The sequence below is a fragment of the Nerophis ophidion genome, linkage group LG23 (assembly GCF_033978795.1).
Source record: "Nerophis ophidion isolate RoL-2023_Sa linkage group LG23, RoL_Noph_v1.0, whole genome shotgun sequence".
In the NCBI taxonomy this organism is placed as follows: domain Eukaryota; kingdom Metazoa; phylum Chordata; class Actinopteri; order Syngnathiformes; family Syngnathidae; genus Nerophis; species Nerophis ophidion.
In genome coordinates, this window is record NC_084633.1 from 14,844,149 (window position 1) to 14,856,202 (window position 12,054).

Consider the following 12,054-nt stretch of genomic DNA (forward strand, 5'->3'; position numbering starts at 1 on the left):
AATGTAAAAGCGCTTTGAGTACCTTGAAGGTAGAAAAGCGCTATACAAGTACAACCCATTTATCATTTATCATTTATAAATGTAGAAAATGTTCTACCCACTAAAGGGGAACTGCACTTATTTTATGTAGGTTTTTTTTGTAATTTTGCATTAAAAAAGTGCTTTTTTTTTTTTTTTTAATTAGTCTTTTGTCCTGTTTGGCTTTTAATGTCCTTCCAGGAATAATTAAATAAAGCAGTTTCTTTAATATCACATCTTGTGTTTTTAATATTACTAATAAAAAATGTTTAACCGTCCAACAGTATTTTTGTATGTTACTTCTTATCATTTTTTTTTGTTTTTTTACAAAGTTTATAACTCCATGCAATTAATCAATTATCCTTATTTTACACCGGACGGTAGCGAGGAATGAGAGAAGAAGCAGATAGAAAGTGAAGTGTATTGTTTTTGGGAAGGAGTACAACAGCCAGAGTGTAGAGAGAAATGACAACAAAGTTTATACTGGTGTTGGTGCCATGATACTGGTTACTACTGGTGCACGGAAAACACCGACAAACTGCCACTTTATCTTTCTTTTTTTAACGTCTCTTTGGCAAAACGAAGAGGGGGGATTTTGCACCTTGAATTGCATCCCGACAGCAGTAGTAATTCAAGTCAAGCTACCCGCTACATGGTCGTTATTTAATATGTGACGTCACGTTCAACAACAATGTCCATAGAATGATGCAACGACAATACACAGATATAGAAAATATTCATGACAAACTTGTTTTTGTTTCCCCCCCCGATGTCCTTACAATGCAAAACACACACAGGATAAAAGTAGACATTTTTCCTTCATGGTGTCTACAAATAAAAAGATGCGGCGTGATTTATTTTTATTTTTTTCACAGCAAAAAGTGCTTTTATCCCCCGTCCCTCACCTCGTTACCTGCTTAAAAAATAAAAGTCTCAATTGTCCGGCCTACCAAAATAAGAGCTAACAGTCTTTTTTTTTTTTAAAAACAAAACAATGTGAAGCACCCAAATAAAAGCTTAGGGTCTTAATTGGACTTGAACAGGGATGTTGTTGGGGAAAGGGGGGCGGGGGGGGGGGGGGGGGGATACTGAGGTGGATTTTATAATCAGCAGCAAATGACGAAAAATAAAAGTGTGCAAATCACCACCAGGCACTGTCTCTTTAAGGGTCACCAGCAGCAGTCCTCCTGGAAAACATCTGGGACGTGATAATGCTGATTCATTGGATTTGTTTTCCTCTCCCGTTCGGCTTCTGTTGTCCGTCAGTCTTTGGGGCTGTCGTCGCCGGTCCCTGTTGTGGGTAAACAACACGTCACGTGACTTCCATGAACAATTTAACCACAGGGGTGTCAAACGTACAGGCCCGCAAACCAATTTTATCCGGCCCGGGGGTTGAGTTTGCGAAGTATAAAAATGAGCCGAAATATTCGAATGTAAGAAACCGCTGTTCTAAATAGTAACCAAAAAGTTAAGTTGTGATTACTTGATGTTGGGTTATTCCCAACCAAACTATCCATCCATCCATCTTCTTCCACTTATCCGAGGTTGGGTCGCGGGGGCAGCAGCCTAAGCAGGGAAGCCCAGACTTCCCTCTCCCCAGCCACTTCGTCCAGCTCCTCCCAGGGGATCCCGTGGCGTTCCCAACGTGTCCTGGGTCTTCCCCGTGGCCTCCTACCGGTCGGACATGCCCGAAACACCTCCCTAGGGAGGCACTCGGGTGGCATCCTGACCAGATCTCACCTAATCTGGCTCCTCTACATGTGGAGGAGCAGCGACTTTACTTTGAGCTCCTCGAAAATGGAACGGGTGACCCAACTAAACTATTGGGTTGAATTCCATCCATCCATTTTCTACCGCTTATTCCCTTTCGGGGTCGCGGGGGGCGCTGGCGCCTATCTCAGCTACAATCGGGCGGAAGGCGGGGTACACCCTGGACAAGTCGCCACCTCATCGCAGGGCCAACACAGATAGACAGACAACATTCACACTCACATTCACACACTAGGGACAATTTAGTGTTGCCAATCAACCTATCCCCAGGTGCATGTCTTTGGAAGTGGGAGGAAGCCGGAGTACCCGGAGGGAACCCACGCATTCACGGGGAGAACATGCAAACTCCACACAGAAAGATCCAGAGCCTGGATTTGAACCCAGGACTGCAGGACCTTCGTATTGTGAGGCAGACGCACTAACCCCTCTGGGTTGAATTGTTCAACCCAAAAGTTGAGTTATTCTAACTCCATGTCGGTTGATTCATAACCCGACTATTGGGTTGAATTCAACAAAAAAGCTGAGTTATGCTCACTACAATGTTGGGTTATTCCAAACCCAACTATTGGGTTGCGCAATTTAGCGCTCCTTGACCCAATATCCATCCATTTATCCATCCATTTCCAACCGCTTATCCGTAATCAGGTAGGGGGGACAACAGCTCCAGCAGAGACCACCAGACTTCAATCTCCAGAGCAACATTATCAACTTCCTCTTGGTGAATCCAGAAGCGTTCCCAGGCCAGAGAGGAGATGTAATCCCCCCCATCTGGTCCTTGGCCTGGCCCGGGGTCTCCTACCAGTGGGATGTGCAACGAGGACCTCCATAGGGAGACGCTCGTGAGGCATCCACATGAGATGCCTGAACCACCTAAGCTGGCTCCTTTCCAAGGGAAGAGCGGCTCGACTCAGTCCCTGTCGGGTGACTGAACTTCTCACCCGATCTCTAAGGGAGATGCCAGCCACCCTTCTGAGGAAACTCATTTTCGGCCGCAATTGGTCATGACCCACACTTCATGACCATAGGTGAGAGTAGAAATGTTGATAGCTGAGTAGACTGAGAGCTTTGACTTCTGGCTCAGCTCTGGTTTTGTCACAACAGTGCGGCAGAGAGACTGCAATACTTCCCCAGGTGCTCCGATTCTCCGGCTGATTTCCTTCTCCATCTGTCCCTCGGTCGTGAACAAGACCCCGAGATACTTAAACTCCTTCAACTGGGACAGAGTCTCGTTCTCAACCCGGACCGTACAAACCATCGGTTTCCAGCTAAGACCTTTCCTTTCCTTGACCTTATAGTTGGTTAAAAATGTGACATTTTACTGCTGGTTTATCCTACTCCTTCCCAACTACTGATCAAAATCATTTTTATTCCAATAAAATACACTCAAAAGCAAGATATGAGTGACAATTTGTTTTACAAGAATTGCCGTGTGTGGTCATAGTTGTCACGGCTGGGTCGCATTTCACTGCGTGGATTGTTCTCCCAGGATGCAGACGGGACACCGGAGGCAAGGTGCAGGTAAGGACATTTTTTCTTGTCCATAAATCATGCGTGATACAAACAAAAGGAGCACGGGAAGCTAACGGAATACCGAACAAGAAAAGCTAAGCATGTAAACAGGCAAACAAACAGGTGACGCTTAGCTCAGGAATCAAATTAGTAGCCATGGTAACGGTTGCGTGGAAGCAAATAAAGCCCGACTGAGTGTGGCGAAAAGCAGGGAATAAATAGCTCTCTGATTAGTGCCCAGGAGCAGGTGAGCGTCCCGAACACTAATCAGAGGCAGGTGAAAACAATCTGCAGTCATGTCAACTAAAACACAAACCCAGGGGTGCTGAAAACAGGAACTGAGGGAGTCCAAAACTAAACAAATCGTAGTTCTATGCAGCATGCTGAAATTTTTTTCATGTACATAAGATGTGTGATTGTCCATCCATCCATTTTCTACCGCTTATTCCCTTTCGGGGTCGCGGGGGGCGCTGGCGCCTATCTCAGCTACAATCGTGCGGAAGGCGGGCTACACCCTGGACAAGTCGCCACCTCATCGCAGGGCCAACACAGATAGACAGACAACATTCACACTCACATTCACACACTAGGGCCAATTTAGTGTTGCCAATCAACCTATCCCCAGGTGCATGTCTTTGGAAGTGGGAGGAGCCTATCCCCAGGTGCATGTCTTTGGAGGTGGGAGGGGCCTATCCCCAGGTGCATGTCTTTGGAAGTGGGAGGAAGCCGGAGTACCCGGAGGGAACCCACGCAGTCACGGGGAGAACATGCAAACTCCACACAGAAAGATCCCGAGCCTGGATTTGAACCCAGGACTGCAGGACCTTCGTATTGTGAGGCAGACGCACTAACCCCTCTGCCACCGTGAAGCCCATGTGTGATTGTAAATAATGTTAATGAGATTAATCCATAATAAAATTCCCTTCATGAAAAAAGTAAATTTTTAATAATAAAAAAAAGCATTTTACCCCAAAAATGCGTTATTCATTGAAAAACTACCCAAAAATGGTTCATAGTTTTGAAAAACAAAAAAATTGTATTGCTCTTCATAGAAATAACTCAAAAATTTAACCCAACACTCCGTAACTCATAAATTCGGTTATCAAAATAAACCAGCATTTTTTAGCAGGTATGTTGCCTGTGCTATGATATTTCTGAAAAATACATTATTTAACCCCTAAGTTTGGACTCCAAAAAAATCACATTTACTTAAAACTTCTTACAAAGCGGCCCCTGTAACTTTGTGTTAAGTCGATTCACCGCCAAATTTGCTACACGCCTTTAAGGGACTGACAAGCACATGTGTGCAGAAATTGATCGATATCAGTTGAAAAAAAAAAACGCGGGCAACACGGTCGAACAGGGGTTAGAGCATGTGCCTCACAATACGAAGGTTCTGGGTTCGATCCCTGGGGTCTTTCTGTGTGGAGTTTGCATGTTCTGCCCGTGACTGCGTGGGTTTGCTCCGAGTACTCCGGATTCCTGCCCCCTCCAAAGACATGCACCTGGCGATGGGTTGGCCCTAAATTGGCCCTAGTGTGTGAATGTGAGTGTGAATGTTGTCTGTCTATCTGTGTTGGCCCTGTGATGAGGTGGCGACTTGTCCCAGGGTGTACCCTGCCCATCGACCGAATGCAGCTGAGATAAGCTAGGCTCCAGCACAAACCCCCCTCCCCCCCACAAAAAGGGACAAACGGTAGACAATAGATGGATGGATAGTTAAAGTACCAATGATAGTCACACACACACCAGGTGTGGTGAAATTCGTCCTCTGCATTTGACCCATCCCCTTGTTCACCCCCTGGGAGGTGAGGGGAGCAGTGGGTGCCGCGCCCGGGAATCATTTTGGTGATTTAACCCCCAATTCCAACCCTTGATGCTGAGTGCCAAGCAGGGAGGTAATGGCTCCCATTTTTATAGTCTGGTATGACTCGGCCGGGGTTTGAACTCCCAACCTACCGATCTCAGGGCAGACACTCTAACCACTAGGCCACTGAGTAGGTTGAAAAGTTCCATCCATCCATCATCTTCCGCTTATCCGAGGTCGGGTCGCGGAGGCAGCAGCCTAAGCAGGGAAGCCCAGACTTCCCTCTCTCCAGCCACTTCGTCCAGCTCTTCCCGGGGGATCCCGAGGCGTTCCCAGGCCAGCCGGGAGACATAGTCTTCCCAACGTGTCCTGGGTCTTCCCCGTGGCCTCCTACCAGCTGGACGTGCCCTAAACACCTCCCTAGGGAGGCGTTCGGGTGGCATCCTGACCAGATGCCCGAACCACCTCATCTGGCTCCTCTCGATGTGGAGGAGCAGCGGCTTTAAGTTGAGCTCCTCCCGGATGACAGAGCTTCTCACCCTATCTCTAAGGGAGAGACCTGGAAACTCATTTCGGCCGCTTGTACCCGTGATCTTATCCTTTCGGTCATGACCCAAAGCTCATGACCATAGGTGAGGATGGGAACGTAGATCGACCGGTAAATTGAGAGCTTTGCCTTCCGGCTCAGCTCCTTCTTCACCACAACGGATCGGTACAACCTCCGCATTACTGAAGACGCCGCACCGATCCGCCTGTCGATCTCACGATCCACTCTTCCCCCACTCGTGAACAAGACTCCTAGGTACTTGAACTCCTCCACTTGGGGCAGGGTCTCCTCCCCAAGCCGTTGAAAAGTTGATTAGTTGAAAAATCAGCTGCCAGCAAGAAAAGTGTCCTTGCAGAAGTACCTGCAGGACCTGGCAACTAATTGTTCCAAAGACGTTTATAGAGTTTAATGATAATCAAACGTTGAGGGTCTAAGTATTGCATGTATGCTAGCATGTCTTCCAAAACCTGTTGGCCAACAAGGGGGCACCACAAATTTAAATTATATTCATGTAAAAAGAAATGGTGTCCTCATGTCATCATTTCTTGGCAAGGCGCTTTTTGATCTAATGTCATTTATGTATACTATGACAAGCAGTAGAAAATGGACGGATTGGATGTGTCCATATTTTCCCTGAGAGTAAAAAGTATCAAGGTAGTAAGTGTGGGTCTCAGTTTTCAAATGACAAAGCTCCCTATGAGGAACGATGATACTGACCAGTTGCTGTGACCGTGTCCGAGACATGCGTGATGGAGAATCTGGAGACCATAAATCGGTTCATTGCCACTGTTGCAGATTTCACCACCTCTGGACTGTTTGAGGGTGAAGCGAGTGTCGGTTCGGTCTCGGGCGTTGAATCAGGTGGTGGTTTCTCAAATGCTAGATCTTCTTCCCACTTGTGACCTAACAGCAAATGAACAGTCATTGGGTGTCACCACTGACAGCTGACTCCAACCTTGACCCTTCTCACCTTCCTCTGCATCGTCTTGGTCCTCTGCGTCACTCTGTGTCTCACAGGTTGAGAGAGGCGTCTCAAGCTGAAATGTGTTTTCATCCAGTGGTTCCTTCATGCTGTACTCCGCTTCATCTGAGAAGTTGAAGTCCACGAGTTCTCCGGTCGGGCTCTCCTGGAGATCACAGCAACAATGAATGAATAAAGAACCTTATTTCGAGGCCCGACTCAAAGACTGTTTTTGACGCCGTACTTGGTCAAAGAGGAACACGGTGACGTCGTCAAAAAAGGACACGGCCTTTTTCTTTCTCTCCAGTTTGTCACAGAAGGACTGAGTGAGAAGCGTCGGCATCTTCAGGAGGCCGCGGAGGTGTCGTGCCCTGCTGCTGTCGCTCACCACCACCGGCACCGTGCTCAAATCTTCGTCACTGCCCTCGCTGTCTTCCTCCGCCTGGATGCTGTAGGTCCTCAACTCTTCGTCTGACTCGCTGTCCTCGGAGTCATCCTCGTCCTCTGCCTCCTCCAGGGGTGCTCTCAAGGCTTCTCCGCACAACTCGAGCATCGACGAAGAAGATGACAGCTCGGCCGCGACAGTTGGCTCTTCACATAAACTGTCGCATTCCTCGGCATCGATGTCCTCAAATTCTTCCTCATTCATGCGGACTCCTTCCATTCTTTCCTCCGATGTTTCCACATGATTGAATTCCGGGAGTTCGTCATCCACTGTGGTTTGATCAGTGTTCTCTTTCGTCTCATTGTCATCTTCGTAATCAGATACGGTGGATTCAGAGCAGGAAATTTGCATCCGGCCACAGTCTTCAGATCGCTTACTCTCGTCCTGACAGTTACCCGAGGCCTCTTGGACAGTGGAGGACAATTCAGACCCAGTGGAATTGCTGAGTTCCGAGCGAGGCTCTTCTTGGTGCTCTGTGTCCAACCCCAGGTCATCATTCTCTGGTGCAGCCTCTTTGGTCAAGCAACCGCCCATCTGTGCGGGAAACGGTGACAACATGGAAAGCCCAGGTGTAGAAAGGAGGTCAGAGGGTTTAGCTAAAACACAACGTTTAATTTGTCTCAGGTCCTCAGTGATATTAAACTCCCTTTTGGTAGCATCAACATCTTCATAAGAACTCAGTTTTTCTGCAAGTTTCGTTGGACCTGGAAAGAATTTACTGTCATCCTCTCGTGGACTTTTGTCGTTTTCATAGTCAGAAAAGTAGGCCGAGTCCCTGTAAGGATGTTTGTCAGTCATTTGCTTTAACTGGACTTCTGAGGCACTGGTGAGACCTTGATGCACTTGCAAAACAAGTTCACCTCTTTGGGGATCAGAGAGCTCCTTAAACATAAATTCCGGGGATCCGTTGTTTTCTGTGTCATAGCCGCTATCCAGGGATTTTGGCTGGGCAGGAGTACTGAAGGAGTCTGGGCTGAAGGCTTGGTCAGAGGTGCTTGCCACAGATGAAGAGAGGTTCATGGTGTCCACAGAGTCAGTAGTTCTCTCTGGATTCTTCACTGGACTCAACTCGTACTCCTGTATCTCTGCATAATCAAGGTTAAAATCAGCGAATATGCCTGATGTAATATCTGTGAAGTCATCATCCTCCTCGCTGTAGTCTCCAAGCTCCACTAAGGTACAAGTGGAATTCCTGGTCCTAATTCCACTCCCGAGCTCTTTCTTGTTTTTTTCCAAAGAAGCGTAATTTAGTCCTATGTCTCTTAGAGTAGGGACTCCTATTGAAGCATCCTCCCAAATGCCAGTCATCTTCTCTGGTAGTACTTCAATCCGGCCAATCCGAGACTCTTTGAAGGAGGAAGGTGACTGTAAATAACTTGGCTCAGGTATCTTCTTGGGCTCAGAATGGAGTCTCTCTCCATTAAGTATCAACTGATTGTTATTGTTCCCACTGGCACTGGAGTTGGCAATGCAATCATTACTTTGTAAACTGGCTAAGTTGTTTTGCTCCGGACTGGTCCGCCTATCTTGGTGACACAGGTGAATGTATGAACCTAATTCTTTGGGTTGACTCGTAGAAGTACAAGCAGATTCTCCTTCTCCTGCCTCCAGTTTAGAAGTTTTGCAACTGCGGAAGGTTTTGGTGGTGTCCTTGGTTAAACACCACAGTTCTGTTGTGTTATATTGAAGATCTAGATAGTTTTCCATCCTACTTGTGTTCCTTTTGCTGAAACTCAGTATGTTGTTGTTGGCAGAATGGTTCGAAGTCCAATTTGTGGCTTCTTCTTCAAAGAAAGCACCATCGTTTATGTTTCTGCCCCTCTGACAGCCCACCAGCAGGCCATCACCTGTCTCAATATCTATGCTAATGTGGTTACCGATGGGTAGTGTCTTTTGTAGGGAGCCCACTGCACTAATAGAGCCGCTTCTGTTTTCAAGGTAGGGGTCACACAAACCTAAGCTGGGGCTGCTTATTGCTTGTGTCAGACTAGATTGACTTTCTGAACATTCCACTGGATGGCCAACGTTATATTCAAACAGATGGTGTGGGTGGTCAACGTTGTAGTCAGCGTCAACTAGAAAGGAAGAGGTGCATGCACGGGATTGTCGTAACATCACAGGGCTGCTGTATGCCTGTCTTATAAGGGGGTCCATGGTTAGCTGCAAAGTGGGGCTTGAATCTGAGTCATAGGCTGTTGATTTGGTGCTGTCTGCAGTTGACCAATAAGCATTTGATTGTGTTGTGGGGGTCTGAGTCTCGGGGGACAACCTTGTGTTGCCACACTTCAGTGCAGGACTGCAGTCTACTGTGTTGTCATCCAAGTTAAGGTTACATTCTGATGTTTCTTCTATACGGATGTAATACTCGCTGCTGACAGAGGGACTGAGGGCGCTTAAAACCGGGACCACACAGGGATGCTCTGGTTCATAGTAGGATGACGATACGCTTGATAACTCAGTCCTGCAGCTGGCATCACTTGAATAGTATACATCCTGGTAGTGAGGGTTCCCCTGGCACAGAGGTCCACTAGTGGACGATGAGCAGTAGGGATGCTCAGCTCTGCCTTGCTCCCATTTGTACTCAAAGTTGAGACCGTGACTGGTCTCCGTGACGGTCAACAAGTCGTCTCCCGTGTCAGAGTGGAAGCTGTCAGAGAAGTGCTTCAGCAGGGGGAAGGATGATGAGGCAGACGAGGCCGGCTCTGCCGCCTGAGTTTGGGTCTGGATGCGGGCCTCAGCCGCGGCAAGTGTTGGCGTGAGGACAAGTGGTGCGGCTGTGTGTGGGGGACTTCCCAGCAAGTTGGGTCTCAAAGCATTCCAGCGTTCTTCGAAATCTTCCTCAACCTCACTAGAGCTTTTAGCGCAGAGGTATGTTAACAAGAGGTGAACTTCCTCGCTACTTGGTCTTAGCTCTGGTTGCAGCCAGCAGAACTGCATTACTTCATACCTAGAGACAGACACACATGGTTTAACGACAACATTTCTATGACAAATATCTACGCCACTGAATATTCTCACCAGCGCTCAGCAAGAGGTAAGTGGATCTGCGGTTTGGCCAGTTTGAGCTGCTGTTCTCTGACGGCATATGTCAGCACCTGTCTGTCCGAATACTGTCTGTATGGCTGCTCTCCGAACTCAAACAGCTCCCACATGGTCACCCCCAATGACCTAAAAAAGACCGGAGCAATGAATTTAAGGCTGTCTCTAGAGCTTGAATCCAAACAAAGAAAACTTGCTTAGCCATTTAAATATCATACCATATGTTGCTTGATTTAGTCTGATTAACAATCAGCAGGTTTCCATGGACTTCGTCTATGAGCTCAGGGGCAATCCAACGCAGGGGCACCCAGATCTGGTCTTGTGTAAAATAGTAGTCCTCCTGCAGGTTTAAATACACTGAATCAGCTAAGTCGGCAACAACCTGCCTTGATGAATAGTATACTAAAGTGCAAGTCAAACCTTATACAGACTGTGAGAAAGCCCGTAGTCTCCGATTTTAACCGACATTTCTGAGGTTAGCAGGCAGTTTCGTAGGGCCAGGTCACTGTAAAGGCAAAAATCCCTTTTGAATTTTTTTGGAACCTCTTGCATTATAATTGTGTAGCATCTGTGACCCAATAAAATCTGACCTTGACCCAAAAAATGGGTGCTGTCCCACAGTTTTGGAAACGATATTCTAATCTGTTCCACTGAGTCACTTAGTATTGTCTCACCTCCTCCACAAACTTCATCCTCTGACCAAGTTGCCATGGCAGCCACAGAACGATGAGAAAGCCCAAGAGGAGGAGTCCGGGGTCGCCCCCGGCAACAAAATCACTGATGCTGGAGTTTTGAGACTACGACTCTGGCAGCACCAGGATGTTGTTGCAAGGAACGACCAGCAGAGGGCAGCACTGGCGCATGCTGAGGAATTCTAGGCTGCTAAAAGACTGAAAGGGTGATTACCTGTGTATGAAGTTGTTGTTATGGAGGTGTAAAAGCCCCGAGGCGATGTCGCAGGCCATTCGCTGGAGGATGAGCGGGTCGGGAGTTTCTGAGTCGGTCACCCGGCACCCACAGAGATAGCTTTTCAAGTCACCCTTAGGGAAAAACCAGCAAAACATGTCACTACAGCCCCCTAGAAAGGGATAGAGGTCGCTAAAAGTCTCCTACCAGCGGACAAAACTCCATGACAAGCAGATAAGGAGTGACCTCCGAGCATTGGGCCAAGCACTGCAAGAGGGCGGGGTGCTGTAAGGTCCGAAAAGGCTGGACCTCCTCCAGGAACTGCATCTGGTCCTGCACACTGGCGCTGGCCTTCAGCTCTTTGACCACCACCTGGGTGGTGCTGAGACCCACGTTGACCTCGCCCAGCAACACCTGTCAGGTGCACACAGCAAGTTTAGGGCTACACCTATAAAGCGGGCACACAGGTTGCGGGCAACATCCTACCAAATAGTTTTGTTGCCTGTTTTATTTGGTAAATCATATGTTTTTTTTACATACAGTCACGGTCAGAAGTTTACATACATAATGTCATGGCTGTCTTGAGTTTCCAATAATTTCTACAACTCTTATTTTTTTGTGATAGAGTGATTGGAGCACAAAAAACATTCATGAAGTTTGGTTCTTTTATGAATTTATTATGGGTCTACTGAAAATGTGACCAAATCTGCCGGGTCAAAAGTATACATACTGCTATGTAAATATCTGGTTATTTGACAAGTTTCAGTGCAATAAGGCGCTTTTGGTAGCCATCCACAAGCTTCTGGTTGCATTTTTGACCAAAATTGGTGCAAAATTTCTGACATGGACTTGTTTCTTCGGCATTGTTCACATGTTTACGTCAGGACTTTGGGAAGGCCATTCTAAAACCTTAAATCTAGCCTGATTTAACCATTCCTTTACCACTTTTGATGTGTGTTTGGGGTCATTGTGTAATGGTTGGGTCGCATGGTGATGCGGGTTCGTTCTCTCAAGGATGCAGACACAACGTGAAGGTAAGAACAAATGATTTA

At 47.2% G+C, this 12,054-nt stretch overlaps 1 protein-coding gene across 3 annotated transcripts in view; it reads right to left on the minus strand.

Moving 5' to 3' along the window:
* Window positions 1-425: 425 nt before the first annotated feature.
* Window positions 426-12,054, minus strand: part of aatka (apoptosis-associated tyrosine kinase a) — an 86,614-nt gene continuing 74,985 nt past the window's right edge. For 2 of the 3 annotated variants that reach the window (XM_061884947.1, XM_061884948.1), the window contains 9 exons: window positions 11,210-11,416; window positions 11,003-11,136; window positions 10,517-10,601; window positions 10,315-10,436; window positions 10,076-10,225; window positions 6,857-10,004; window positions 6,622-6,778; window positions 6,369-6,554; window positions 426-1,309 (listed from right to left, as the gene is read on the minus strand). In XM_061884947.1, the coding sequence (XP_061740931.1) occupies window positions 1,281-1,309; window positions 6,369-6,554; window positions 6,622-6,778; window positions 6,857-10,004; window positions 10,076-10,225; window positions 10,315-10,436; window positions 10,517-10,601; window positions 11,003-11,136; window positions 11,210-11,416 (4,218 nt within the window). In that variant the 3' untranslated portion in view covers window positions 426-1,280. Of the gene's footprint in view, window positions 1,310-6,368; window positions 6,555-6,621; window positions 6,779-6,856; window positions 10,005-10,075; window positions 10,226-10,314; window positions 10,437-10,516; window positions 10,602-10,770; window positions 10,854-11,002; window positions 11,137-11,209; window positions 11,417-12,054 lie in introns of those variants that run through there. The other variant, XM_061884949.1, reaches the window with a different exon arrangement.